Here is a 24,971-nt window from a genome sequence, read left to right on the forward strand (position 1 = left end):
TGCGTCTTTCGATCCGGAGGTCACGAGCCACTGATAGGTGCCGATATCGAAGTAGGGCTCCGGAGTCTCGAAACTTGCTCGTCTATTACTCGGTGAGTTCGTCGTGTCTCCTGCAAATGCGACGATGTGCACTTACGCCATGGCTGAAATGTGCTCAGCAGGGCTGCAGAAAAAAAAAGCTCTCTGGCATCACAAGTGGACGTCGGAGCTAGACCGGGTGGAGATCTTTTCTTTAGGAGGCAACTATCCCAAGGTTTCGACTCGCTAAGACCACCTTATTGACACATCCTGGAGAATTTGGCACCGCCATAAGTGCAAAGTATAGTTGTGCGAAGGAGCGACGGGACCAATTGCGGCCAAGATGAGGGCCCTGCTTTGGTCAGCAAGTTCAGAGACCCCGAAGACCCCGAAGACCCCGTTATTCTGCTGAAGACATTCTACTTAGCTGCAACTCACTCTGGCGCGTTGAGCACTGGAAACAATGTCAAAAGCTTCTCCGAAGCGCTGCCGATGCCTTAGACATGGATTTCCCTCCTCGTAGGTCGATAGAATTTCTTGTACCAGGGCCTGTATGCATTACGTGGCCTCAGAATCGAAGGCGGTATGAGAGATTGGGGAAACGAAATGTCTTCTCCTGTCCCGAATCGTGTTATGCTTTAAAATGGGCCAATATTCGTCCCTGCATGCCATTTCCTGCATGTTGAGCTGCAAGGCCTTTCGGATCCTACCCATCGACCATGGCACCCAAATTGAGCATCACGCATATCGGCACAGCGACTGCGATCCTCGACATCAATGGAGTCAACATGATCACGGACCCTTTCTTCTCACCAGCGGGCACGGAGTTTCCAATAACGGACGATTTCGCCCTCGTTGTACGTGAAGACCCAGCACTGCGCCTCGATCAGCTGCCCGTCATTGATGGGGTTCTCCTGAGCCATGAGGACCATCCGGACAACCTTGATGACCTCGGTCGTCAGCTCCTCAACGGCAGACCGGTCTTCACCACCATGGACGGCGCGAAGAAGCTCTCACCTCGCCCTACTGTGCACGGCTTCGAACCCTGGCAGAAACTGAACCAGGTGCGCATCGCAGGGAAACTTTTCCAAATTATTGCCACTCCGGCCAAGCACAAAGAGGGTGACGAGTGTACCGGTTTCCTCATCACAGGCGTCGAGGGTTACGAGGGCTGCGGGAATTCCTTTGGTTTCAGTGACTCTGGTCTTCCGAATGCCATTTATTTCAGTGGCGATACAGTGTATATTCCCGAGTTGAAACGTATCGCTGAGCAGTACCACATTTGTGCGGCCATCATGAACCTTGGGGATGCGCAGGCACCCTGTGATATTGAGGACCCGGAGTCGGGAATGTACCAGATCACGATGGATGGGAAGTCTGCGGCGAGGTTGTTTCGCGATCTCAAGGTGGATTGTTTGGTCCCGATGCATTATGAGGCTTGGGATCATTTCACTGAGGACTTTTATAAGCTGAAGAAGGCTTTTGAGGACGAGAGAATTGCGGATAAAGTGATGTGGCTGGATCCAGGGAGGCCCGTTGCGATATTGTAAATTGCTTGAGCGCTGACAAGTGGTCGGTGACATGCCGAAGTGGCTGTGTAGTATATCGTCCAAGCATCTTTCCTGGCGCAGGTGGCAATTCGGCTCGTCTCGATCAATCACGACCTCGAACGAACATGAATTCGCATTACCTGTTCAAGTAAGCAGGGTAGAACATATGTCGTCGATGATCACAACTCTTCCAGACCACAAATCCCTTCCAGCATGTCGGCGGAGATTCATCCAGACGGCAGAAGGGCCGGCGGCACTCTGTGTGCAAGTCAAACCCGCAGATCAAGCAGCAGAATTCAGTGCATGCTAGAAGGCTTGCCTGGGCATCTCTTGTGTCAAGTTGTCGCAAGCGTACGGACCATGGTGGGTGTGTTGGAGAGCATGCAGAGGTCTTGTGTTTTCACTTTCTTGGCACTGCAGGGAGCGGTGTCACGGCGACGCGTCTCACACGCGATCCTCTTCTCTTCCACCACATGCGCAATGCAGAAGAAACGACTTTCCTGCCCTCGTCGTAGCACAGCATCACGGCCGAATGGAGCACTCGCAGCGTGCTGGACATAGCCGAGATAACGTCCTTATCGTCCGTGCGACTGACATCACCATCTCGCCATCTTTCTCGCCGTATCCGCACACTCCCGCACAGCAGCATCGACCGTGAATTGCCCGGCTGGCTGCTCTTGAGCATTGTGGACCTCATGCGACGCGGTACGAAGCTGGGACAGACATCATACGTCCATTGACACTGGTAAGTGAGCTGCTTTCTTCCTTTCCTTGTCCTTCTCTCATTCCCGAGCAACACTTTGTCTCTGCCTGTCCGCCCGTCATGGCAGCCTCCGCGTTGCTCAAGAGCAGAGTCCGAAGACCGTCTTATCTGAGCAAGCTCGCCAAAGCTGAGGATCTGATTGACCTGTTCCCGCACAATTCATACATAGGGTTTGTCTTCGCCTTTCCTCGGACGTAGTCTGCTCTGCTGACTCCCGCTCCATATGGTCTGGATTCACTGGCGTCGGCTATCCCAAAAAGGTCCCGACTGCGCTGGCCGAACATGTCGAGAAGGAAAAGTTGCAGGGCAAGCTCAAATACAACCTCTTCGTTGGGGCTTCCAGTGGAGCAGAAACCGAGAACAGATGGGCTCGCAATAACATGATCGAGCGGAGGGCTCCGCATCAGGTGGGCAAAGAGATCGCGAAAGGCATCAACAATGGCAATATCAACTTCTTCGACAAACATCTGTCCATGTTCCCGGTGGACTTGATGTATGGGTATTATACAAAGCACAAGGAGAACAACAGATTGGATGTCGCTATTGTGGAAGCGTCGGCGATCACAGAAGATGGTGGTATTATTCCTGGAGCTTCAGTGGGAGCTTCTCCGGAGATCATACAGATGGCCGACAAGATTGTCATCGAGGTCAACACCGCATCGCCAAATCTTGAAGGTCTCCACGACATTACAATGACCGATTTGCCGCCGAGGAGGAAGCCGTACCTGGTCATGTCTCCAGAAGATCGCATCGGCACCCCGCACATTCCCGTTGACCCCGAGCGTGTCGTGGCTATCGTGGAGTCGGATTATGCGGACCAGACGCAACCCAATGCTCCGGAGGACGACAATTCAAAAGCCATCGCACACCATTTGATCGACTTCCTCAAGCATGAGGTTAACCATGGACGACTTCCGCAGAACCTGCTGCCTATTCAATCCGGAATTGGCAACATCGCGAATGCTGTCGTAGGTGGGCTGGCAAGTGGTGGAGCTGATTTCAAGAACTTGAAAGTCTGGACAGAAGTGCTTCAGGATTCGTTCTTGGATCTCTTCGATTCTGGGAATCTCGACTTTGCGACTGCGACCTCGATTCGATTTTCACCAGATGGCTTCCACCGCTTCTACGAGCGATACCAGGACTACGCGCCCAAGCTTCTGCTGCGAAGCCAGCAAGTCTCGAACTCGCCTGAGATCATCCGCAGGTTGGGCGTCATCGGCATGAACACACCTGTCGAGGTGGACATCTACGCTCACGCGAATTCCACCTGTGTCATGGGCTCCCGCATGCTGAACGGACTAGGTGGCAGCGCCGATTTCCTTCGATCGTCGAAATACTCCATCATGCACACTCCTTCCACGCGACCTTCGAAAACCGATCCTACCGGTGTCAGCTGCATTGTACCGATGTGCACGCACGTTGACCAGACCGAGCACGATCTCGATGTGGTTGTGACAGAGCAAGGTTTTGCAGATGTGCGAGGCATGTCACCCAAAGAAAGAGCTAGGGAGATCATTAAGAAGTGTGCACACCCTGATTACTACCCTATCCTCAAGGACTACTTTGATAAGGCCGAGTTTGAGTGCTTGAGAAAGGGTTGGGGACATGAGCCGCATTTGCTGTGGAATGCGTTTGATATGCATAAGCATTTGAATGAGCATGGGACGATGAAGCTGCCGAAGTGGAAAGACTAGTTCGAAAGAGTCTGGAATGCTTGCGAGGGAGCTGGGATAACAGAAATCAGTGGACATTCCACAGACAAGCGCAGAGTCAGACAGGAATCGGACCAGCGATCCAGAGATACACAGAATCTACGATAAGTCGTTCAAAACTTTTGCTGCTACTTCCGCTGACAAGCCATATTCCCACGCCTTGACTGACCCGCGTAAAAGAGCATTTTCTCGACCCGTGCATAGTGAAGAAGCTCGAATTCAAGCTGGCTATCGGCCCGCGCGCATCGATAATTTGCCTGCTCTTTTCTATCTCCTTCATTACTGTCGTTCATTCATAGCCACTAGCTGCCCGCATCACTTCATCTCAGCCCATGGCTTCAACTCATCAACCACTCTACCCCACAGCCCACCATGCCACGTCCTCACCTGCGCCCAGTCCTCCTCCGGCATAGTCGCCTCGAACATCTTCAGCCAGGCGCCAACAATGAAGTCTGCATACACTGGATCCTGACCATCGAGGAACGGCTTGGCGGTTCGACCCCTCTGTTTCTGCGCTGCATTCGTTCCCTTTGGGAGCCAGAAATAATCCGTCGTTCCGCCTTCGTGACGATACGCCTTGGAGAGCTCACCCAATGCTGCTTCGAAGGAAACGATCAAGGCTTCGCGCTGCTCGGGGGTGATTGACATGTCTTTCCCCATTTTTGCTGCGCGTTCGGCGAACATTGCACCTACTTTTTCGGCTACGCTGGGGTCGAAGGGCATTTTACTGCAGAGGATGGCATATTTGGTGAAGATCCCATCGATGTGGGCGTTGTGGGCTGCCACGAGGCCGATGGTGTCGGGACGGAAAAGGTTCTTGCCTTCTTTGGAGGGGTAGGTCATGTCGAGATATTGGGCGATCTCGAATGTGTCGCCGATAAGCTTGCCAGTGGATTTGTCTTCGATTACGGGGAGAGTGTGGTAGGGTGTGCCGTCGGCGTTGGTGCGATTGGCTGGTACGCCGAGTTTCTCACGCACGGCGGCAATGTCGGGCATTTGAGTCCATTGGGTCTTGTATGGGACGCCTTTGTAGTTGAGAGCCAAGCGGATTTTCCATGGGTTGGCGGCGAAGGTGCGTGAGGGTGGGGCTGATGCGATGTCGTAGAATGTGATGGCGGGTTGTTCTGAAGACATTTTCGCGGTTGCTGTTAGTTTGTTAGCAGGAAGAGGGCGAGGCGGTCTCGTTTTGGAGGTTGCTGTCGTCTTGGCGGAGGATTGCTGTTGTGGAGCCGAATGCGAGACGAGCTGCACCACCTCGGATCCCGTTCTTGCTGTTCTGCAACCGCTGCAGCTTCACCTCCAGCTTCACCGGCGAGGAGACGGGTTACAAAGAGGGGCATTATACCCGAGTTCTACGACGTCCCCATGATTCAGGTCAGGCACGATTACGCCGCACTCTCATCATGTTCTCCGGCCGGAAGTCGAAATCCGGTACAGTACTTTACACTGAGAGCCGTAGCCTCCCAACCTCACCTCGTGGCCACTCCGGTGCACTGTCTCGCGGCATGCAGACACTCCTACTCAGCCGGCCGCTATAATTAGCCCCGTGTCGCTCGACTGTCGGTTCGAGGCCTGACGGTTCCGCCTAGGCACGCCATACACTTTTGTCTCCACGAATGCAGATGTTGGAGTCAAACTCGACAGTACAAGATGAAGTCAGCGTCAGATGAGAAACACTGAGCTTCGTATGATCGCCTACACGGAAGCCGAAGAGTCCTGCAGGTTCTGCTCGACTCTGACTTCCCGAGGACACAGGCCTGTGATCCTGGCAGCTGGGCTGGGTTCCTCCACGCCGTTGGTCCTTCAAGCTTCCGGAGAAAATGGTCATGCGTGCATATCAAATGGTGCACGTGCAGCGACTCCGCCAATTCCGCATACTGACAAATCGCTACAGCAGTCAGCAAGCTTCTGCTTGGCGTTCAGTCGATCCCTCAGGAAATATGGGAAGACGGAGGCGACTGGGCTGCGGGATACGGCGGACAGGACTCTCGAGCTTGTAGGGTGACGCCACGATTGAGACTCGGACCAAGAATGCTGCGCGCAAGAATCGCCCGAGGGTAATCAGCTTCGATCTCGTTGATCTTTCTGTATTACCGCATGCTGGAACGAGGGAATGCTTCGACGACATGGCATGGTATGGCGTCGTTTCAGCTTTGCAAGCTCAACTTTCGTTTGTTCGTGTTCTGGTAACATTAGGCCTGGAGCTTTAGTGCAGTATTTTTTATAGCATCAACATTGCCTGAATGGCATCGCAGGCCGAGCTCAGCGTTCATGCTCCGCTGGAAGCCACCCAAACAAAGACATGTGCTAGGGTTGAACTTCTGACCGCAAAGTCGCAGAGCATCCGCCAGCGAGGGTGCAAGGCAGCTTCCACATGGCCTCGCCCGACCAATGTCCTGGTATGCCATGGGACAAGACCTGCGGCGCCTGCTGGAAGTCTGCGTCTTGCATCCTTAACGACATTCAGTACCTGCAATCCGCACATTCAGATTTTGATCGACAGTGTAGATTCCAGAAGCGGTTTATGCGCATATTTGGGTCACGTCTGCGCATTCCTATTCGGGTAACATTGAGATCTCTCGACTTCCTTTCTCGACATCAAATGATCCCGAGTACGATCATGGCCAACAAAACCGGTTGACTGAACAGCTAAACGATGAGAGAATGGTATTTGCAAGCAGCAGTACCGCCCATCTACCTAGAAAAGTCACCACTAGACCTCTTGGCGGGAAATGAGGAGAGTGTTGTGAACTGACACTCCACTGGGCCCTGCTGTGAGTCATGTATATTGGTTCCTATATACCCGGGACCCCAGACCCTGTATACTAGCCCCTATATAGTACCATTCGATAGTGTAGATAGTTTTGTATCCTCTTTTGCCCGACAATACGAGAGAGGGTCCCTTAGTGCCCCCCGATAACATGCGACGATACGCGACTTCGTAACAGGTTATGAGCCCGGGTTAGCGCTATTGTATTCCAAGCTCCGATAGAAGGCGAGGCGCGGTTCACCGACAGAGTACGGAAGCCGAAGGCAGGACAACAGGAACGCTATTGGCAACAGCGAGACACCGAGCTAGAAGAGTAAGGAAACAGCCCGAGCTGTGGCTGTATAAACAGGGACAGTAGCAGCAGAGACTGCGCCAGGAGCCTGCGGGTGAAGACAGGCACACAGAGGAAGGACTGTGCCCTCTGTGCTCAGGGACAAAGGACAATGTGCCCCTGTATAAAGAAGGAGCAAAACCCTTTCCATGGTTAAACATGAGTCCCAGATTGCAACTGGGTGTAGGACCCCATGGACCCTAGCTGAGGGACTGAAAACAGCGGTGCAGCTGCATGCAGAATTGCAGCCAGCCCACCTGCAGCTGAGACCAAATGCAGAAGAGAGAAGAGCATTGAGGAATGATAGTTAGAGTGAGGACACCAAGACAGACAACAAGGGGAGAGGATGTTGCAACAGAGGGCTGCAGAAAGTGTAACAGCAACCTGCAGTACACCAAACCTGCTGTTGGCAGAATAACACTTCAGAGACTGCACCCCAAGCTGTCTGGATTAGTACCTTATCTCTGGTGCTGGGAGAACTTGCCAACTCTCAAAGGAAGATCTTGCAGTAACCAAAGGCTTGGTTTATACCAGATATGTTATGTTCAGGGAGGAAGCAGTTGCAAGGCAGTTCTGACATGGACTGCTGATGGCTCATAACACTTCAGAGACTGCCTGAACCTCTCACTACCTCTGGAGGCCAATGGTGAATCCAGGATCAAGAGGAGTCATGAACCTACCTTTGTCTTATGGGATAGCTACAGGAAGTCCTGAGCTGGAGGGTGCCAAAGTGGTATGCTCCCTTGATTCCCATATGCCAGCAGGAAAGCACGGCTGCTTGATGGCCGGATCATTCCAACAGGAGGCTCTAATCTGAGGAGGGACAGAGGGTGACCCATGTATAGGAAGAACCCTGCAATCATTTGACTTTTCCCCGCTTTGATTCTCCTTGGGACAGAAGGACAACTTTCCATCTGACCCAATACTAATTCTACAAGACTACAATGGATACTCAAGACAAATCCTCCGGACTTCAGAAAAGACCATGCCCAATCCTATGCAAGGACAATGCAGAAGGATGGTTCAGAAGGATGGAAATCTTCTTGAGGGGAGAAGACCTGTATCACACAATCTCCCATGAGACACACACACCCATCACCCCAAAGTCACAGTACAAAGCAATCTGGTGGATATCTTTGTGCATAGGGGAGGATGATGAAGAGCTGGTCTCAGAACTCCAAACTGCAAAGGAGGTTTGGCAAGAGCTGAAGAAGAAGTATGCAGACAACCAAGCTACAGGAAGGAAACTTCTGAAGCAGTACTTCAGTTTCCAAAAGGCAGAGGACATGAGCATTGATGGAGCATGGACACACCTTCAGGCACTTGGCAAAAGGATCAAAGTTGCCCAACCTGAAATGGCTGCTGCCATAAACCCAAAGGCAAGAGCACAGGTACTCTTGTCTGGGCTTCCAGAACAATGGTCTACCATCAGAGATGCAATAGATGGTCAACCCTCACTGTCACCTGAAAGCATACTCTCAATCCTTCAGGAGAAAGAGGTGAGCATGCCTGCAGGCAGCACACCTGTGGCCTTTGCAGCCCGAGCTGCATCATCAAGAGGATCATCATCTCACAGAGGAAGAAGATCAGACAGCAAGATGTCTGACAGACAAGGACTGAGATGCAAGCTATGCAATCAAGCTGGGCACTATGTTTCAATCTGCCCATACTTGGAAATGGCCCAAGGAATAATAAAGGTGGTCTCTGAGAACAAGATCTCAGACTCAAAGGCCTTGGCCCTAGTTGCACATGATCAGGATGATGATTGGGATGAGGAGGTGGATTGAACAGCCCCAGTGCACTGTCAAGGGGAGTGTTGTGAACTGACACTCCACTGGGCCCTGCTGTGAGTCATGTATATTGGTTCCTATATACCCGGGACCCCAGACCCTGTATACTAGCCCCTATATAGTACCATTCGATAGTGTAGATAGTTTTGTATCCTCTTTTGCCCGACAATACGAGAGAGGGTCCCTTAGTGCCCCCCGATAACATGCGACGATACGCGACTTCGTAACAGAGAGGTCTATATAATCGCCCATCTCACACGAAGAACAATGCTCTTCATCTCATCTTCCCACCGCCTGTCCTTCATTTGCAGATCATTTACAGTCCTCGCACTGCCACGAACCATCGCAACGAAGACTCAGCTCAAGATGAAGACCTGCATCTCGCTCTTCACCATTGCCGGCATGCTCTCTGCAGCACAAGCTTGCACTGTCCAAGTCCGACACGGGGTCGTCAATGATAATCGTCAGCCCGGTCTTACTCAGGCCAACTGTGATGCCTCGTGCAGCGGCGTGAGTGACACTTCTGAAACAGTCCCTAGACCGATACTGATTTTTTTGGTCTAGCAATTCGAGAGCGATGCCACCTCCCACGTCAATGGCGTGGATCGCAGCTTCGAGTCTTTTTTCTCGGCAAGCACCTACTTGTAAGCTGGTTTTTTCTTACGCCAAAAGTCGTATCGCACAGCTAATCCATCTATCAGCTATGATTCCATGGATCCGTACTCGTCGACCGGGGAATACTGGCTTTGCTCACCAGAGTTTAAGGACAAATACGGCTGCTTTGTCTACTACGACGCTCAACAGGGCAACGGCCCGCAACGCATCTGCTAGAGCTTGGAGTCCAGATCGATCACTGGGAGGGTTGTATAGGAACTAATGTACCGAAACGCTGCGGCGACCGTTGGGATGAAGGGTAGCAAATCTTCATGTAGACTTCAAACAATGATCGGTCCGTCAGCAGTGCACTCTGATCATCGTGAACAGAAGCTCGGTCTCAACTCTTGGAGCACGGCATGTACAGACAATAGGATGAGCACTATACTTCACGTTACATTTCATCAATTTCTGGCCTTCGTAAGCAATCGAACAAAGTTGCAATCACAAGAGATGAGAGAAGGTGCCGAAGGTACGATCTGTCTAGCGCAAGCGGAAGCGTAACACTAACCGGCCACCACGTATTTTTGCTCTTCTCCTTTCCTGTATTCGCAACCCTGGCTCATTGACGGGACAAAGTCCAAAGAAAGTCCTCTACAAGCAAGCTTCGCATCACTCTAAATTCTCCTCGAGCCTTAAGAAAGACAATGGCCCAGTTTAGACGCTCCTCATCCGTCCCACAAGCCGCGAGTGTCGATACTGCAAGCGATTTTAGTGGAACTAAGAGTTACGACTCCGTAGTCACAGAAACCGAAGACCGACTTATCGCCAAACCTGTAGGCATACCGCAAAACTTTGTTTAAGTCTTCTCCAGTTTGATAAGGACAAAGAAAGGCAAGTCATCGGCAATACGCATGAAGGAAGCCGCCAGCCAGTAATTCCCAGAAGTAGAACTTCCACGCCATTGGCGCATGTGGTCGTCGTCTATCTTGTGCCGGCTCTGACCCCAGCGACCTACGCCGGTCTTGAGTCACCACTCACTGCACATATCACTCTCATTCTGGACGCAAGACACCATCACTGCCATACCAACCTCCAGGGCGCTCGTGTGGATCTGGTCCGTCCGGCTTCGAAGTCGTGTAGTCAATGAATTCCACACCGCCGGTCAGTTTGCTCGAGTGAGAATGCATCGAGAATCCTGTAGGAAGCGTTGCGCCTGCTGCACTTGACAGCGAGTTGTATGACACTGGATCGCCTTGTGGCATGCCGGATCTCTTGGAGGATGTGAGGACACTAGGGCTCTGTGCATTGAGCATGAGCCCGTGAAGACCAGCCAGCAGGGACTGCTCTTGTGGAGAGGCCGTATGGCTCGAAGGAGGGCCTGCCAGTCCGATGGCGTTCCCGACAGACGTAGTATCGACGAATCGTGATGATGCGTCTGCTGGTGCAGCCACCGATGTTGCTCTTATGCTGCCCTGCTCCTGGACAAGAGGCTCCCACAATTGCACGAATTTACCCACCACTCCATCCCACAGACAGTGCCGTACATAGAAGATAGTATGCGTTGGTCGCTTCGATGGCTGGCTGTTGTACAGCTGCAAGTCGTAAACTCCAAGTATGTTCGTGATAACTCCCAGCTGATAAACACATTCAGTGCCGGCGTAGATGCTCCAGACACGTAGGTAGCCGAGTACTGTATCGAGGTTGAGGGTGTCGAAGTCGAAGCTCAGGGGGTGAGCATGCTGGATAGATTCGTCGTCGTTGGTTGCGAATTGATCGTCGAAGTCGCCACAGTTCCTGAGAAAATATGCACGTGCGTGTCTTGCGGGTATGGTGCCTTCGCGCTCGAGAGGAGCGAGTCCCAGCTCGAACACTTCCGGGATCGCGCCGCATGTTGGCTGGCAGCGTAGCCCACTGGCTTCGACCGCCCGACGAAGGGCACTGTGGCCCTCAGCGGTCATTGTGATGGCGACGAGTGGATGCTCAGGACCGTGTAGGGGCACATTCTGAACGACTTTAGCGTTGAGCGTTTGTTGCTGGGCTCGTCGAGTAGCACTATTCGCGATGGGAGGCTCCCAGTTGATCGGGATTGGGTAGTCATAGGACATGGCGTGTTGATGGAAGCTGGCTGGCGAGCGGAAGCCGTTTTGATCAGCCATTTTGCTGATGGAGTCGAGAAGTGTGTGGTCGTTGCCGGGCTGCAATCAGTGCAGGTTGCTGGAGACGTGATGAGCGAGAAGTCGAAAAGGAGGGCCACGTGGGCCGCAATGGTGTTTGTCACACCCACGGGCCATCGATCACAAGCTTTCCACGTGAGATTGGCGCGCACGGGCCGCAAGTGAATGCGGTAATTCATATCAGAAGCGACGCTGGGCGATTAGTTTGTAAGATGGCAACGCAGTACTCTTACGCGAAAATTGGTGGATCTATGCTGATGGTCGCAGTGTCGACTATAGACTTGTGAGCTTCTAGTTCAGTGTCATCCAGCAATACTGCGATGATAGACTTCGTTGAGACCGCGTGATAGATCTCCAAATGTCAAGCTGTCATCACGTTTTGCTACCACCTCCAGGAGCGGCACGTAGTCCAAGGTAGTCTTTGTAGACCACTGAACACTGACACGCGTGATCAGAACCCATTGGCAAGAGCAATGGTGCCAGAGCTCAACGCACTTCTCTTGCTCCTGCCAAATGTGGCAATGCTGTCAGTTCTTCTTGCCTTCCCAACATGGCACTTCTATCTAGACTGATCGAGTTGAGGATCAGAAAGTGCCGTCTCGCCTTGGTCATGATTCGTATACCACTCGTCGACTCAGCTTTGAAAATGTACTGCTTGTCCTCCGTTGATCTTTGCTTCGATGTACACGGGTTAGGTGCGAACGTCCTCTTGATTCATTTACGTATCGGTAATGAGACATGGCTTGATCCGCTCATGCATTATCGTCGTCTTCAAGGCATGAATCCGTTATGCCCTCAAGGCAAAGTAGGGATATTGCGATCAGGCTGCATTGCGATACATTACGCTTGGAAAGGGAAAAAGGGGGGAATCGACGGGCTCTGTGCAGACAAAGATCCTGACGCCGGTCTGCCCGCTTATTTACAGACGAGGATCTCGTCCATTTGCGACTACGCAATGCGCACCTGCCCTACATTGCTTCACTTCCAAAATGGTGAAGCTGATGCTTGCGGAAGGAGTTTATTGAAATATATTCGTCAATCCTGATATACGCCTAACACTGGTCCGCCACCGTGATCGAACGCCCGGACATACTCACTACCACTAGGATGAATGCTGGTCGGCAGACTCAGATTCAAGATTGAGGAGCGACACACCCGCCAAGCACTTTCTGGAGTAAATTCCAAGACGTCACAAAGTCGTATCGACGTTGCACAGCAGACCCGCAATGCAGGGGCGTATACCGAAGCATGCAGTTGAGACTACTCTGGTATTTTGGCAACCAAGAACCTTTGCTTTCCTTCTCATTCTCATACAAATCATCTACGCTCTGTGGTCCAGACTCGGAAAATCCTACTATGAAGAAAACAGCATCGGTCACCAAGAAGGTCCTACCCGGCTCGTCGGCACCTCACCCACGCACATTCCGAGCATTCTTGCTGTCGCAAGCGGAAAGCAATTGGCGCGCAGATTTGGACATCGCGAATCAGCGCATTTTTGTCCTGAGGAACGATCCAACCATAACGATACCTTCCTCACAAACCAAGCTCCTTGCGTGGTTAAGCGGACTGAACAGAATCAGTTCCGAGGCTTTGCAACTGGCTCAAATTTCTTCGAATGCGCCTTTGCCTGGAGAATATCCGCAATCAAATTCTTCGTTCGGCGATCAAGGCTACAACTTCTGAGGCCCTCGTTGTCTCATCTCCTGCGCAATGGTATGATCACAAGAGATCTGAACGCAAAAGAAAGACAGGATTGCCGGAATGCTCTCCAAGTGCTACACAACTGGTTACAGTATGGAAATGCCAGCGAGCGCCGAGGTCGAAAGCATGCACGTGCTGAGTTGTACAATTGTTTCGCTGGAACTCATGGACGCTACAATAGCCGATGGTGGTGGCATCTCTCTACTGCTCCGGTCTGGCTGCCATTGCCAAAACCGTTGTTCAGTATGATCAAAATCGCGATGACTGTCGCTTGCAAGACGGGAAACAGCGCTTATGGACTGGATGCGAGTTTCCCACGTTGGGATCCTTAAAGTCAAGCAGAGGCATGAGATTATGCTTGGCCAAGAAGTGTTTTGTCGCCTCGACCCACGCGTTTACTGGGAAGCGTTGGCCCTGTAGCTCCGGAGGATGACCATACTCAGCACTGTATCGACTTTTGCGAGCTGCTCTATTATTTTGATGGCTTCTTTTCCGTTTCAGCGTGCAAAATCGAGAAGCTTGTGGATCGGGAGTAAAGGTCGCACACGTATCTTGCAATTCTTAGGCAGCAAATCGGCTCCGTAACACAATGCAATCATACGGCGATAGGCGCCGGAGAGAGACCCGCCAAGTTTCTGTTTTGGCCAAATTACCAAACGTCACCAAGTCGTGTTGTTGTGCCACCGGGGACGCGTGAATCTGCAGGGTTGTACACCTGCCTTGCTTTGCGTCACAGAACTTGTTCCTGCTATCAACGACAACTACCTTACTTGGAACCGACAATCATCATGGAAAGCACAGTACTGGGACCTCGAGCTCAAATATTCCTTAGCTTTTTGTGTGCACACTCTGCACAAGGGCAGCGCATAAACATAGAGACCGCCGCTACACGACTCTTTGTTTTGAAAAGCAATCCCTCCATGACGACTCCTTCATCACGCGCCAAGTTGCAGTCATGGCTGGAAACTGAAATTGAAGTGAACTCTGAGGCATTGCGGCGCACCAAAAGAATTTCCGTGAGGTCAAAGCCCAAGGAAGCCGGCGAAATTGGCTATCGCGTGCAACGAGCGAGAACGGATATCTTTGACGCAGCTTTACGGGAAGTCAAGTGTCTACCGCGAGATCCAGAGCACCTTGATGCGCAAAGACGCCAAGACTGCCGGGATGCAGTGGAACTGATGCACAATGTGTTCCAATTCGGAGAGGTCACAGAGCGACGAGCCCGACAGCAGGGTCGCGCTGAGCTGCACAGTGCTTTCATCCGGAACTCTGAGGTCTATACAGGACGCTGGTGGTGGTACTTCCTGTTTCCACGAATCTGGCCCCGCATGCTTAGCCCATTCCAGGTCAGAGTCATGTTCGAGAAATGGTCCAATAGTCGTATGTGCAGCGATTTGAACAGCAAATACCGACTGAATGCAAACCTGGATCCTTGGGACATGTAGATGCAAGCAAAGGCTGTGCATCATCCTCCTCGCCGGTTATGTCTGCGGAACTTGGCCAAAAATCGGAATGTCATTGGCTGTGACACGAGATACAGTCTCAGATCTCCTCGACAAGCTGCTTCCTCTGAATTTGCCATCTCGAAGGACTTTCCAAGGTACGGGGCCAACGAAGCAGCACTTCCTCTGCCGCAGGCTCTCTCGACCATGGCTGATGTGGAGCAGGTCCGACGACCTACTGAATGCGAGGGGTCGATGCCAAAAAATGAAAGGAGGGCAATCACAGATGGAACTCTACAGATTGAGCCAGATCGAAATAGGCCTCTTCTGTTGCACGACGCTCACGGCTGCTGGTAGGCTGATCTCGAATGACTGGAAGCCTTCCAACGACAGCGAAATGCTATTCAGGTGACACAAGGGCTGCGAATTGATTTCCGTTACTGCTGAACTCTACACGTTCAATTCAAGGCATGAGCATGGTCAGGCCTTGGTAGGATCTCGATGAGTGCCGTGAATCTCAATGCGAGAACTCCTGTCCAAAGGTTGGCATCCATGCATGCCCAGTGGGCACGATCTTCAACTAAAGCGAGAATGTGACCTAGACCTTCTGTCCAGGAGAATGGTTTCAATCAAAGCTGCACTCGCTCCGTCCCGCAATCAATACGTTGTGACTTTAGCACAAGTCGAAGTCACCAAACCCTTGACCTTCCGGTATTGCTGCACCAAGGAGACCAGTAGCAGTGAGCCTACCATATGAGGTGAATGACTCGCTGGGAAAGTGGCGTCAATTCGTCCGTGTTGTCAATTACCTTTGACCGAAGCTGCGGAGAATTCGAATGAAAGAATCCACGGTCTTCAGCTCCTGATTTCCCGTCGACGACGCTTTCCAACACCGACGCCATTCTAGCACCAGGCCGTCCTCGGGGTTCTCTCCGAAGCATCTGCGGCTGAAACCGGCTGTTCCGATCACGGTCATGTTGACTCCCTAGGCATTACTCAGCCACGCGGAAATTATCCACTTTCTGGCATAGCCTCAGACAGTGCCGCAGCGATGCGCAATAGCCTTGGCTGATGAGTGATCACAGAGAACAGCTGAGCTAACAGGTCATCCAGTCTCAGGCTCGACCACGAGGACTTTTGCTCTGCACAAATTAATGCGGAACAGAATACAAGACAAAAATTGCGGAAGCCGCCACTAAAAATACACAATATCTAAGATGCTTTTCTGGTGCTACATTTCCCATCTACAGGCCACTCCTCGCAGCAATAACAGTGACTCGTCCAGCTCACAGCTAGTCGCCGTTGATGATCACGTCGGCCGCCTTCTCACTGATCATGTAGATTGGCAAGGCGATGAACGTCCCTGGAATCTTTGGAAACGCTGATGCGTCCACGACTCTCAACCCATCGACGCCACGAACACGGAAGTTGGTGTCTAGAACGGCCATCGGATCGCCATCCGCGCCAATTGGAGCAGAGCAGCAGGCATGGTGACCCCAGGCATTGTTCCTTGCCCATTCCTTGAGTCCGTCCTCCCCAGTCACATTCCGGCCTGGCTGAATCTCGGTGAAGGTGCCGTCCAAGGGGATGAGCTTGTCGAATGCCTCCCGTCCGAACATGAGTCCTTCTGTGGCGGCTTGCAGATCCTTCTCATCACCTCCGTCAGTGGTGTTCCCGGTGTCGAAAGAGTTGAAGTCGATCTGTGGAACGTCATGAGGGTCAGCAGAGCGCAGAGTGACTGTGCCAGCATTGTTGTGAGAGTGCGCCTTGAGGGCGAGCCAGCTCCAGATATTGCCTGGACGAACTGCATCGTACGCGAAACCTGGATAGTATCCTCCAAAGAGACCTGGCGCTCCAATGATGAAGAGGTCTGGATCCTCGTCTTCGCTGGCGCCAGATGACTTCTTGGTCACACCGACAGCCACACCACCCGTGGCGTATGGGCCTCGTGCGAAAGCGCTGTTGCCCTCTTGCCAGCGGTCCAAACATGGGTCCGTACTTTCGTATCCAAAAGTACAGTCCTTGGAGATTGAGAGTTTGGTCTCAGCCTGCCCGACGATGGCAATCTCGTACCGATCTTGCATGTTGGTACCAACTCCTGGCAAGTCATGAACAACTGGGATGCCGAATCTCTCAAGCTCTTCTCGAGGCCCGACACCACTGAGCTTGAGCAGCTGCGGGGTGTTGAAGGTACCGCCAGCGATGATCACTTCCTTGCCCGCAGCAACATATCCGGGTCTACCACCACTCGTGGGGTAGGCGCTTGCGCCATAGAGCTGTTTGCCCTCGAGGTACTCGACACCAATCGCACGAGGCTTGGTGCTGTTGTCGAAGCGGACCTTCGTCGCGAGCGTGTTGAGCTTGATGTCGAGCACGTACTTTCGAGAGCCATCCTCGTTGACAGCGTTTGCCGTGTCCAAGATCAACTTGCGAGGAGTACTGCGAGTGGAGCTGCCAGCATCGATGCCTTGTGGAATCTGGAAGAGATCTTCCTGCTGATCGCGATCCGGAGTGTCGGCATTGAGATCGGTGAGAAGGACGTTGGCAAGGCCAGTGACAGTGTTCAGGACAGTGCTGATGAGGTCCGACTGCGGGGAATGTTAGTACAGGGCACGAGACAATGCGGACTGAGCTCCCAATGCTTACCTTGCCAAGTGCCGAAGCTGCTGAAAGGACAATCGAGAGAACTTTGAAGTCCGCGGCGACCAAAGTCAACTCCGTGAGACTTGTGTGGAACCAGCCGTCTTTTCCGTGGCCAGGACCAACTGGATATTGGGCGTGCTCGAGCTTCTTGAAGTATTCCCGCATCTTCTCTGGCGCCCAGGAGTCGTCTCCGGTCAATGTCTGCAGATAGGTCCAGTCGCTCTTGTGGGGGTAGGTGGTGACGACAGCATTGTGCTCAGCACAGCCGCCGAGGGCACTGGCACGTGGGTAGAGGATTCCAAGTGGTTCGGCCCCCTCTGGAGGGTACAGACCGTGGTAGAAGCTTCCATCGCTTAGGCGATAGGTCATCTTGATGTCCTTCTTCTGGCGCTCGACATCTTTGTAATGGGTGACAAAGTAGTCCCATTTGATGTTTGGATCTTCACCTGATTGAAGGTTCCGGGCTGGCACGGTCTGATTCACGTTGTCTCCAAAGTCACCTCCAGCTTCGATTAGTAGAACCCTGTGTCCTGCAATGGCCAGGCGTGCTGCAAGTGGACCTCCTCCTGGCCCAGACCCAACAATCACATATTCGTAGCCGGTGTCGTTTCCTGCCTGTCTGCGGTGCAGATGTGAGTCGCCATGGACGCGTGGGAATGCAGTCCCCAATGTCGCCAAGGACAGGGCTGCTGTGAAGTATCCCAGAAACATCTCAAAAGTGGTTGAGAGGCTCGCCGATGTCACACGATGAAAGCGACGGCCATGCGCCGCGAGACATTAAATCCGCCTTGAGAAACGCATAGACTATCGCCCCTGTATGATGATCTACATAAGGGACCCCCTCCTTCATCTCAATCATCAGACAGCAGTTGGGCAACTAAGTACGATTATGTGGCGGACTAAGTGCGGTGAATCTCTCGGGGCGTATTCGGGACGCGTATAGTTACCGGCACTTGCTAGTTTGGCCAAGTTTGGTAGTCTGGCTCGTAGGCGATCGCCAGGATTATAAGACAAGCGTCTTAGCTAACCGGCCCGTCCGAGTCCAAAAGGCGCTGTCACATCTCCTTGGAATGACAGCTCGGCATTCACCGAAAACGGAGCCCCATGTGGCAGTGCAGAAGTAGGCATACTGATGCTGCTCAGGCTGAATGGCCACGAGTATGAGTGAGACTAGCTGCATTCCCGCAAAGCCGGATGCTCACTAAGAAGAGCGTTGACACTGGACGTGCAATACCAAGAAAGTCATATTGACATGCCTACGCAAATCTTGCTACGCATTTCCTTGGTACATAGTTGAGCACGAATGGAGCTCTTTCCCCAGGCGGTTTCTTCACACTTTGTAGCACTGACTACGATTTCCACGTGCGCAGTCGACACGGGCTGCCGTTCTGTCTGCGACCATGAAGCTCTTCTGGGTGCTTTTCGTGCACCTTTTCGCTCTGGTCGCCAGTCAGCAGGATGCCACCAAGGAGGAACAGCTCGCTCGGGCGCTGCAGCTGCTGCAGACGATGCCGCAATGTGCGGTGAGTCTTGTTCCCGGGGGTTTGGTTGCTGGGTGCATTGTACTAATATCTCGCAGCGTGTTTGCTTGGCGCAGGCTGTCGCTGCCTCTGGTGTCTCGCTCGGTAACCTCGACCTGACCGCCAGCTGCACTAATGCGACGAATACTGCCATTGTCGAAGGATGTGTTCGAGAGACTTGCCTTCCTCGTGAGCAACTCAGTGAGTGGGAGACCCTATAGCGTTCTGAAAGTAATGCTGACCACGGACCGCAATCAGCTGCAAAGAATGTCACCGAGACACTGTGCCAAAGACCCGTCCGCGAAGTGTCTGATATTCCCATCGGCACCTACATTGGAGCTGCGCTTGCCACAACAGCCTTCTTCATGCGCATGCTCTCGAAGGTGACCTTTCCCTGCGAAAGAGGCGCTCGCATCGACAATGACCTTTGGTGGGATGATGCTGTGATCACTTTCGCCTGGATCCTGATGATCCCAATATCAGTACTGTCCGGCTACCTGGCCAAGCTCGGCATGGGACGAGATGTATGGACGATCCATCCTGACAATATTACGCAGCTCCTCAAGGTGAGTGTGTCTTCGGCCGGGACATGGGTTAGGATGCTGATGCTGGCACAGGTCTACTACTTCGACGAGATGATGTACGTGATCGCGTTGCCAATCATCAAGATCTCAATGCTGCTCACGTACCTGCGCATCTTTCAATCAAAGCGCTTCCGCTGGCTGGTGTTTGGAGCGCTTGGACTCAACATCGCTTACCTGATCACCTTTCTGTTGATCACCATGATTCAGTGCAGACCTCTGAATTTGGTGAGTGCTGCTTTGCAGTCAATTCATTCGAGGCGTTCAGTACTGACATTGACCTCTCAGGCGTGGCTTCGATGGACCAAAGAGTACCCTGGGACATGTAACAACATCAACGCCCAGTCCTGGGCGGCGGCAGCACTTAATATCGTGCTCGATGTCATCGTTGTCGGACTCCCCATCCCAATGCTGTGGAGGATGGATCTCAACATTCGCAAGAAGTTGCTGGTGATGCTCATGTTTGGTACGGGCTTCCGTTCCAAGGACTTGATTGTTCTCTTACTGACTTTGCCATGCGAACAGGCGTTGGTTTCTTCGTCACCATTGTCAGTATCTTGCGGCTCCGATTACTGGTCAGGTTTGGCGACTCCGAGAACCTTACACGTGAGCACCACTCCCTTCAACGACATTCGCAGTTGCGCTGACAATTATCGCAGATGACTACAAACAAGCCGGGTTCTGGACGATCGTAGAATTGCATACTGCCATCGTTTGCGCTTGTATGCCAGGCATCCGGAATCTCCTTCGCCGCGCCTGGCCGAAGCTTATGGGCCAAACTGTGGCATCGACAGGTGCAAGTACGGCTCCATCAACTGGGCTCTCTGGCCGGACTGCTGTCAGCAGCGGAGTTGACAAGACAGGCACTCAGGTCTTTACCCGCCCACGACATAGCGATGATGGAGACTTTATTCCTCTGGAAGAAAGGCACAGTCAGAGGGACTTGAAAGCAGTGTCGCCAGCTTGAGAAGAGCAGGGTTTGCGAGCAGCACGCTGGACACAGGGAGTGGGCGATTCGTAATGAAGCTCCGAGACGAATCGAGGTGGCGACGTACGCTGTGTGGTGGCTCGACCACAAGAAATCGACTAGTCAACCATGCTTGGCCGGGCGAGAGATTGCATGGGCCCATGGGCGTTAGACCATCTCTTCGCCCTGCCTTACGAAAAGATTCCGAGGCAGGAAGTAATTGGAGTGGAGGAGATTGAACGATGAGACGGCCGCGATTGCAATCGGCGACACCAGGCGGACTAGCTGTTGGATGAACAGGACCACCAGCCGGATGGGACAGCAGTGGCGAGCATCGAGGAGATGTAAGATCCGCAGTGCGTGCAAGCCTCTCGCGAGCATCATTACGAGCATCGAGTTGCAGCTGTGCAGGTGCGGCTATTCCTGCGAAAGCTTTGGCCTGGCGAATAGGGAAACATATCTTACTAATCAGCTTCAAATCAGTGCAAGGTAGCCCATGCAGACGAGACTGCAAAAAGGTACACTAGAACTACATCTTCCACGTTCAGGACTTGCATGCGGATCGTGCAGATCAGAATTCGGCTCGTAACCATGAGTAATACCAACAAGTTGCAAAGCGCGGAGACTGTACCATGGCATGTTGGTCTGAGCACTTCGCCGCCACAATGTGCGTGTCAGACTTGTGTGTGCGATCGGGCATACCACTGGTGGTATCGTTACGCGCGGCCGTCGGGTATAGATCATCGTACAGTAATCGGAGACACAGTCCGTGCAGCCAGATGTCTTCGTGTCCAGTGCTGATCTCCTTGCATGGACCTCGTATTGCTCATCCACGCCAATCTACTTCAAGCTCCTCATACCTGGACCTGCCAAATGAGTGCCGTTGTGGGTAAGCTCCGCCGCTGTGTAATATGAACCTGGTAGCTGGGAAGGAGACGGTGTCTGCCTTGCTTGACAGGCCCGAACTTGAGCTTCCACTCTAACTGCGCAAAGTAAGCGGACACGGGTGAGGCACACGGTCTGCCCAGTGACCTCGGACTGATAGAAATGAGCCACGATCGAGGAGCACTGATGACTTGATTGCGACGGATCCTGAATGCGTTTCAAGTATCTTCTGTTCACGGGATCCGCGCTGAAGGGAGGATCATATTGCCGAACTTGGCGGGTAGTGGTGAGCTTCAACAGCAGTGTGGATGGGCACGAGTCTTTTTCTGATCTGATAGTCTTCCACGATGACGAAGCAGCAATCTGACTACTGTCGGCTCCCTGGATCCTCGATCGTATCCTGCCTCGACTTAGGACGAGTGCGATACGCTGCAGCCTCAGCATGGATGAGGTTCGATAAGTATTTGGACTGGAGTTTCAGATCGCGAAGACTGCAGCTATGCCAGCGGCCCAATCTTGCGCTACGTCGAAGTGATAGCAAAGACAGCTACGCCTCCGTCGTAGAGTCTCGATAGGCCGTATATTAATGTCCGTTATATTTATCTTCGCCGAGCTCGTAGCTAGCTCTCGCTAAGGGGATAAGCGATAAGCTTGTTTCTATAGAGTTTAGATGCTCCTATATATCGCGTAACAGACACGTATTAAGTATATCGTCTCGTATAGAAGTAGGTGTCACGGGCGGAGGCTAGCAGGAAGGTAGGTATGGTTGACACAGGTACAGTTGCTACGGACAGGGCTCAGGTGCTCTGCGCTACCATATGGGTAGCCCGAATTGACAGGACGTAGCTCGAAGAGAGGAAGGGAGAGCTTTCTCTCTTCGAGCGTACAAGTGTGCAGGCGCTCCCGTGCTTCCCGCGCACGTGAGCCGGGGCCGGCGTTACTAACTTCCGCCGACTTCCAGGCAGTCTTATGTCTACGGGCCCAGCCCGTGACATTACTCCCTTCCTAGCAGTGACGCTCCGAGTCACGTTCTTTCAAAATAGGGCGAGTGCAGCGCACTCCCTTCCTAGGCAGCGTGCAGCTCCTCTTCCTCGGGTCTTACCCGAGGGCGGAACAAAACAGGACAGATACTCTGCAACAGCGGAGCAAACAGGTTAGCTCCTGCAAGCAGGAGCCTTCCACGGTATCGCCTTTGGTATGTACAGCCCGCTCGAGGAACCCAATCCACCATCGTTGCTGCGACTAGTACACAGGATCCAAAGACAACACCGGAGCTTTACTGTACACAGTTCTTCGTGGTCAGGACGGCCCTCTTACTGCACTAGAGTCACTGGGTGGTCAGGCCAGTCTCATATGCAGCCCCTCAATTTACAGGAACCCCCGGCGGGGACCCCTGTAGTCAGTTTGTCTGAATGGTCGCAGGCAGAGGATTTTGGATCCAATATGACTCTTCAGAATTCAGGTTGCTTCCGTGGTGCAGTGGTTATGATTGTCCAGCAGGAATCTGGGGCCTCGGGTTCAATCCTCGTTGGGGGCAGGAACCGAGTATCGGATTTCGAGCGGTTCAAGGTGTAGGCGCGTAGCAGGGGTCATGTGCAGGTGGGCGATAAAGTCGGGACATTTTTTCCGGCGACGACGGGCGAGATATGGCAATTCTCGGCGGGGAGGTCAATCTCCTCGGGGTTACGCGTTCGAGTCGGTTCGGGGCAGCGGCGTTGGGTGTACATTCGGGTCGCGACCGGTCGGAGGGGGTAGTTGGCGGAGCAGGCGGGCGTGCCAAGAAGTCATGTGACTTTTTTCGGGGTCTGGGTGCGCGGAAGATCTTCGACTCCAGTGGGCTCGTGTAACCTCTGGCGGTTATCGCTGCAGCCGTATGCTGGCGCAAGTCTGTAACGTCCAACGGATTTCAGGCATTATACTGCGGCAGGAATCGTGCTTAGTCAGCTCGTCCAGTTGGTCTGGGGCACAGGTATAGGCCGAGAGACACAACGTCTGTCTCTTCGGTTGCCATGCTTGACGCTCGAGGTTCGAACCCTCGACGGGCTATGCGTAACGTTGATAGCACCTGCGGTGTCTCAACGTCGTGCCGACTTTTGCTCTTTACATTGGCATTTGGCGGGGCGCTGGTTTGAGCGGGTACCGGCGGTGGAAGTTCCGGACGAGGTGTGGCACATCCTCGATAATCGTATCGGCAGGTTCTGTAGTCGGTACGTCGTAGCCTTTCCATTTTACTACGTAACGCAGTCGTTCTTTGCCACCGCGGCCGCGGCGGTCGACCTTCGAGTCGACGATCTCTTCGATTTCCCATTCCTCGACCCCGTCGACGATAACGGGCGGCGGCGGGGGCGTACGCTGATAGCCGTGCGGGTTGTTCGCGGCAGGAGTAAGCAGATCGTTGTTAAACACCGGGTGCAGCTTCATCGTCGCTGGCAGGTCTAGTCGGCAGGTATACGGTTTGACCTCAAGAATGCGGAACGGGCCTAGGTTCTTCCAGTCAAGTTTCTTCGTAGGGCGGAGGGTCTTGATATTCCTAGCGTCGAGCCAGACTTCTTCTCCAACAGAGAACTTGCGTGAGGCGCTACGGTGCCGATTTGCAGCCTCTTCATATCGGGACTGTGCGAGGCTGGTCTCGGCCTTTAGGAAGTCGGTAATCGCCTTCATATCTGCGACGAAAGATTCTGCTTCTCGACTCGCAGGGGCGTCGGTCGTATGCTGTAGGACTTCGGTTCCTAGGAGGGGTTGGAAACCGTAGGTAGCTAGGAACGGAGACAAGCCGGTAGTTTCGGAGAATACTGAGTTCGCTGAGAATTCCGCTAGCGGTAGCCATTCTACCCAGTCGTCTTGTAGGTACGAAACGTACGCACGCAGGTGTTGTTCGAGGACTGCATTTAGCCTCTCGGTCTGGCCATCTGTCTGCGGGTGGTAGGCGGTCGATGGGGAGCAGGTAATCCTTAGTTTCCGCGTAAGGTGTTTCCAAAAGTCAGACATAAACTTGGCGTCCCGATCAGAGACAATGTTAATCGGTTTCCCGTGGAGTCGGAAGATATTCTTAACAAACAGGCGAGCAATCTCTTCGGCGCCGTCGGTCGTAAGGCATGGGACATAGTGGCGTAGCTTCGTAAGGCGATCGACGACTACGAAGATAGCGTCGAACCCTTCGGACTTAGGCAGGTGTGTAATAAAGTCCATCGAGATCGAATCCCAGGCACGGTCGGGTGTCGGTAACGGTTGTAGGAGTCCTCGATTACGTTGTCGGCTAGGCTTAATCCTACTACAGACATGGCAGTTCTGGACCCAGCGGCGGATATACGCGCTCATACCTGGCCAGTAGTAATCCCTCGATACGATCTGGTACGTGCGGGCTCTTCCAGGGTGTCCGGCAGCTGGGGTTTCGTGGCAGAGGCGGAGAACTTGGTCGTAAAGCTCCTCGTTGTTCGGTACGTAGAGTCGGTTTCGGTAGAAGAGCAGGTCCTCTCGTAGCTCGCACTGCGCGAGCTGGATCGTCGGGTAACGGCTTTTCCCTTCTC

At 53.0% G+C, this 24,971-nt stretch overlaps 7 protein-coding genes across 7 annotated transcripts; 4 read left to right on the plus strand and 3 right to left on the minus strand.

The window, feature by feature from the left end:
* Positions 1-737: 737 nt before the first annotated feature.
* On the plus strand, positions 738-1,568 carry CKM354_000002100 (uncharacterized protein; the record flags this gene model as incomplete). Its single annotated transcript, XM_044795102.1, has 1 exon — positions 738-1,568. One exon carries the CDS (start codon positions 738-740, stop codon positions 1,566-1,568), a length of 831 nt encoding a protein of 276 aa, XP_044651037.1.
* Positions 1,569-2,391: 823 nt separating this feature from the next.
* On the plus strand, positions 2,392-4,025 carry CKM354_000002200 (acetyl-CoA hydrolase; the record flags this gene model as incomplete). The annotated part of the gene is made up of 2 exons (XM_044795103.1): positions 2,392-2,432; positions 2,501-4,025. The coding sequence occupies 2 exons, from the start codon at positions 2,392-2,394 to the stop codon at positions 4,023-4,025; spliced, it is 1,566 nt and encodes a 521-aa protein (XP_044651038.1).
* A 333-nt stretch (positions 4,026-4,358) lies between these two features.
* CKM354_000002300 (uncharacterized protein) lies at positions 4,359-5,177 on the minus strand (the record flags this gene model as incomplete). The annotated part of the gene is made up of 1 exon (XM_044795104.1): positions 4,359-5,177. One exon carries the CDS (start codon positions 5,175-5,177, stop codon positions 4,359-4,361), a length of 819 nt encoding a protein of 272 aa, XP_044651039.1.
* A 4,123-nt stretch (positions 5,178-9,300) lies between these two features.
* On the plus strand, positions 9,301-9,765 carry CKM354_000002400 (uncharacterized protein; the record flags this gene model as incomplete). Its single annotated transcript, XM_044795105.1, has 3 exons — positions 9,301-9,444; positions 9,499-9,578; positions 9,636-9,765. 3 exons carry the CDS (start codon positions 9,301-9,303, stop codon positions 9,763-9,765), a joined length of 354 nt encoding a protein of 117 aa, XP_044651040.1.
* An 818-nt stretch (positions 9,766-10,583) lies between these two features.
* CKM354_000002500 (uncharacterized protein) lies at positions 10,584-11,687 on the minus strand (the record flags this gene model as incomplete). Its single annotated transcript, XM_044795106.1, has 1 exon — positions 10,584-11,687. The coding sequence occupies one exon, from the start codon at positions 11,685-11,687 to the stop codon at positions 10,584-10,586; it is 1,104 nt and encodes a 367-aa protein (XP_044651041.1).
* A 4,453-nt stretch (positions 11,688-16,140) lies between these two features.
* Positions 16,141-18,202, minus strand: CKM354_000002600 (uncharacterized protein; the record flags this gene model as incomplete). Its single annotated transcript, XM_044795107.1, has 2 exons — positions 16,141-17,436; positions 17,495-18,202. The coding sequence occupies 2 exons, from the start codon at positions 18,200-18,202 to the stop codon at positions 16,141-16,143; spliced, it is 2,004 nt and encodes a 667-aa protein (XP_044651042.1).
* Positions 18,203-18,891: 689 nt separating this feature from the next.
* CKM354_000002700 (uncharacterized protein) lies at positions 18,892-20,559 on the plus strand (the record flags this gene model as incomplete). Its single annotated transcript, XM_044795108.1, has 7 exons — positions 18,892-19,014; positions 19,071-19,212; positions 19,270-19,577; positions 19,629-19,820; positions 19,881-20,058; positions 20,118-20,198; positions 20,252-20,559. The coding sequence occupies 7 exons, from the start codon at positions 18,892-18,894 to the stop codon at positions 20,557-20,559; spliced, it is 1,332 nt and encodes a 443-aa protein (XP_044651043.1).
* Positions 20,560-24,971: the final 4,412 nt, after the last annotated feature.

This window comes from Cercospora kikuchii (genome assembly GCF_019650295.1).
Source record: "Cercospora kikuchii DNA, contig_00001, whole genome shotgun sequence".
Classification (NCBI taxonomy): Eukaryota; Fungi; Ascomycota; class Dothideomycetes; order Mycosphaerellales; family Mycosphaerellaceae; genus Cercospora; species Cercospora kikuchii.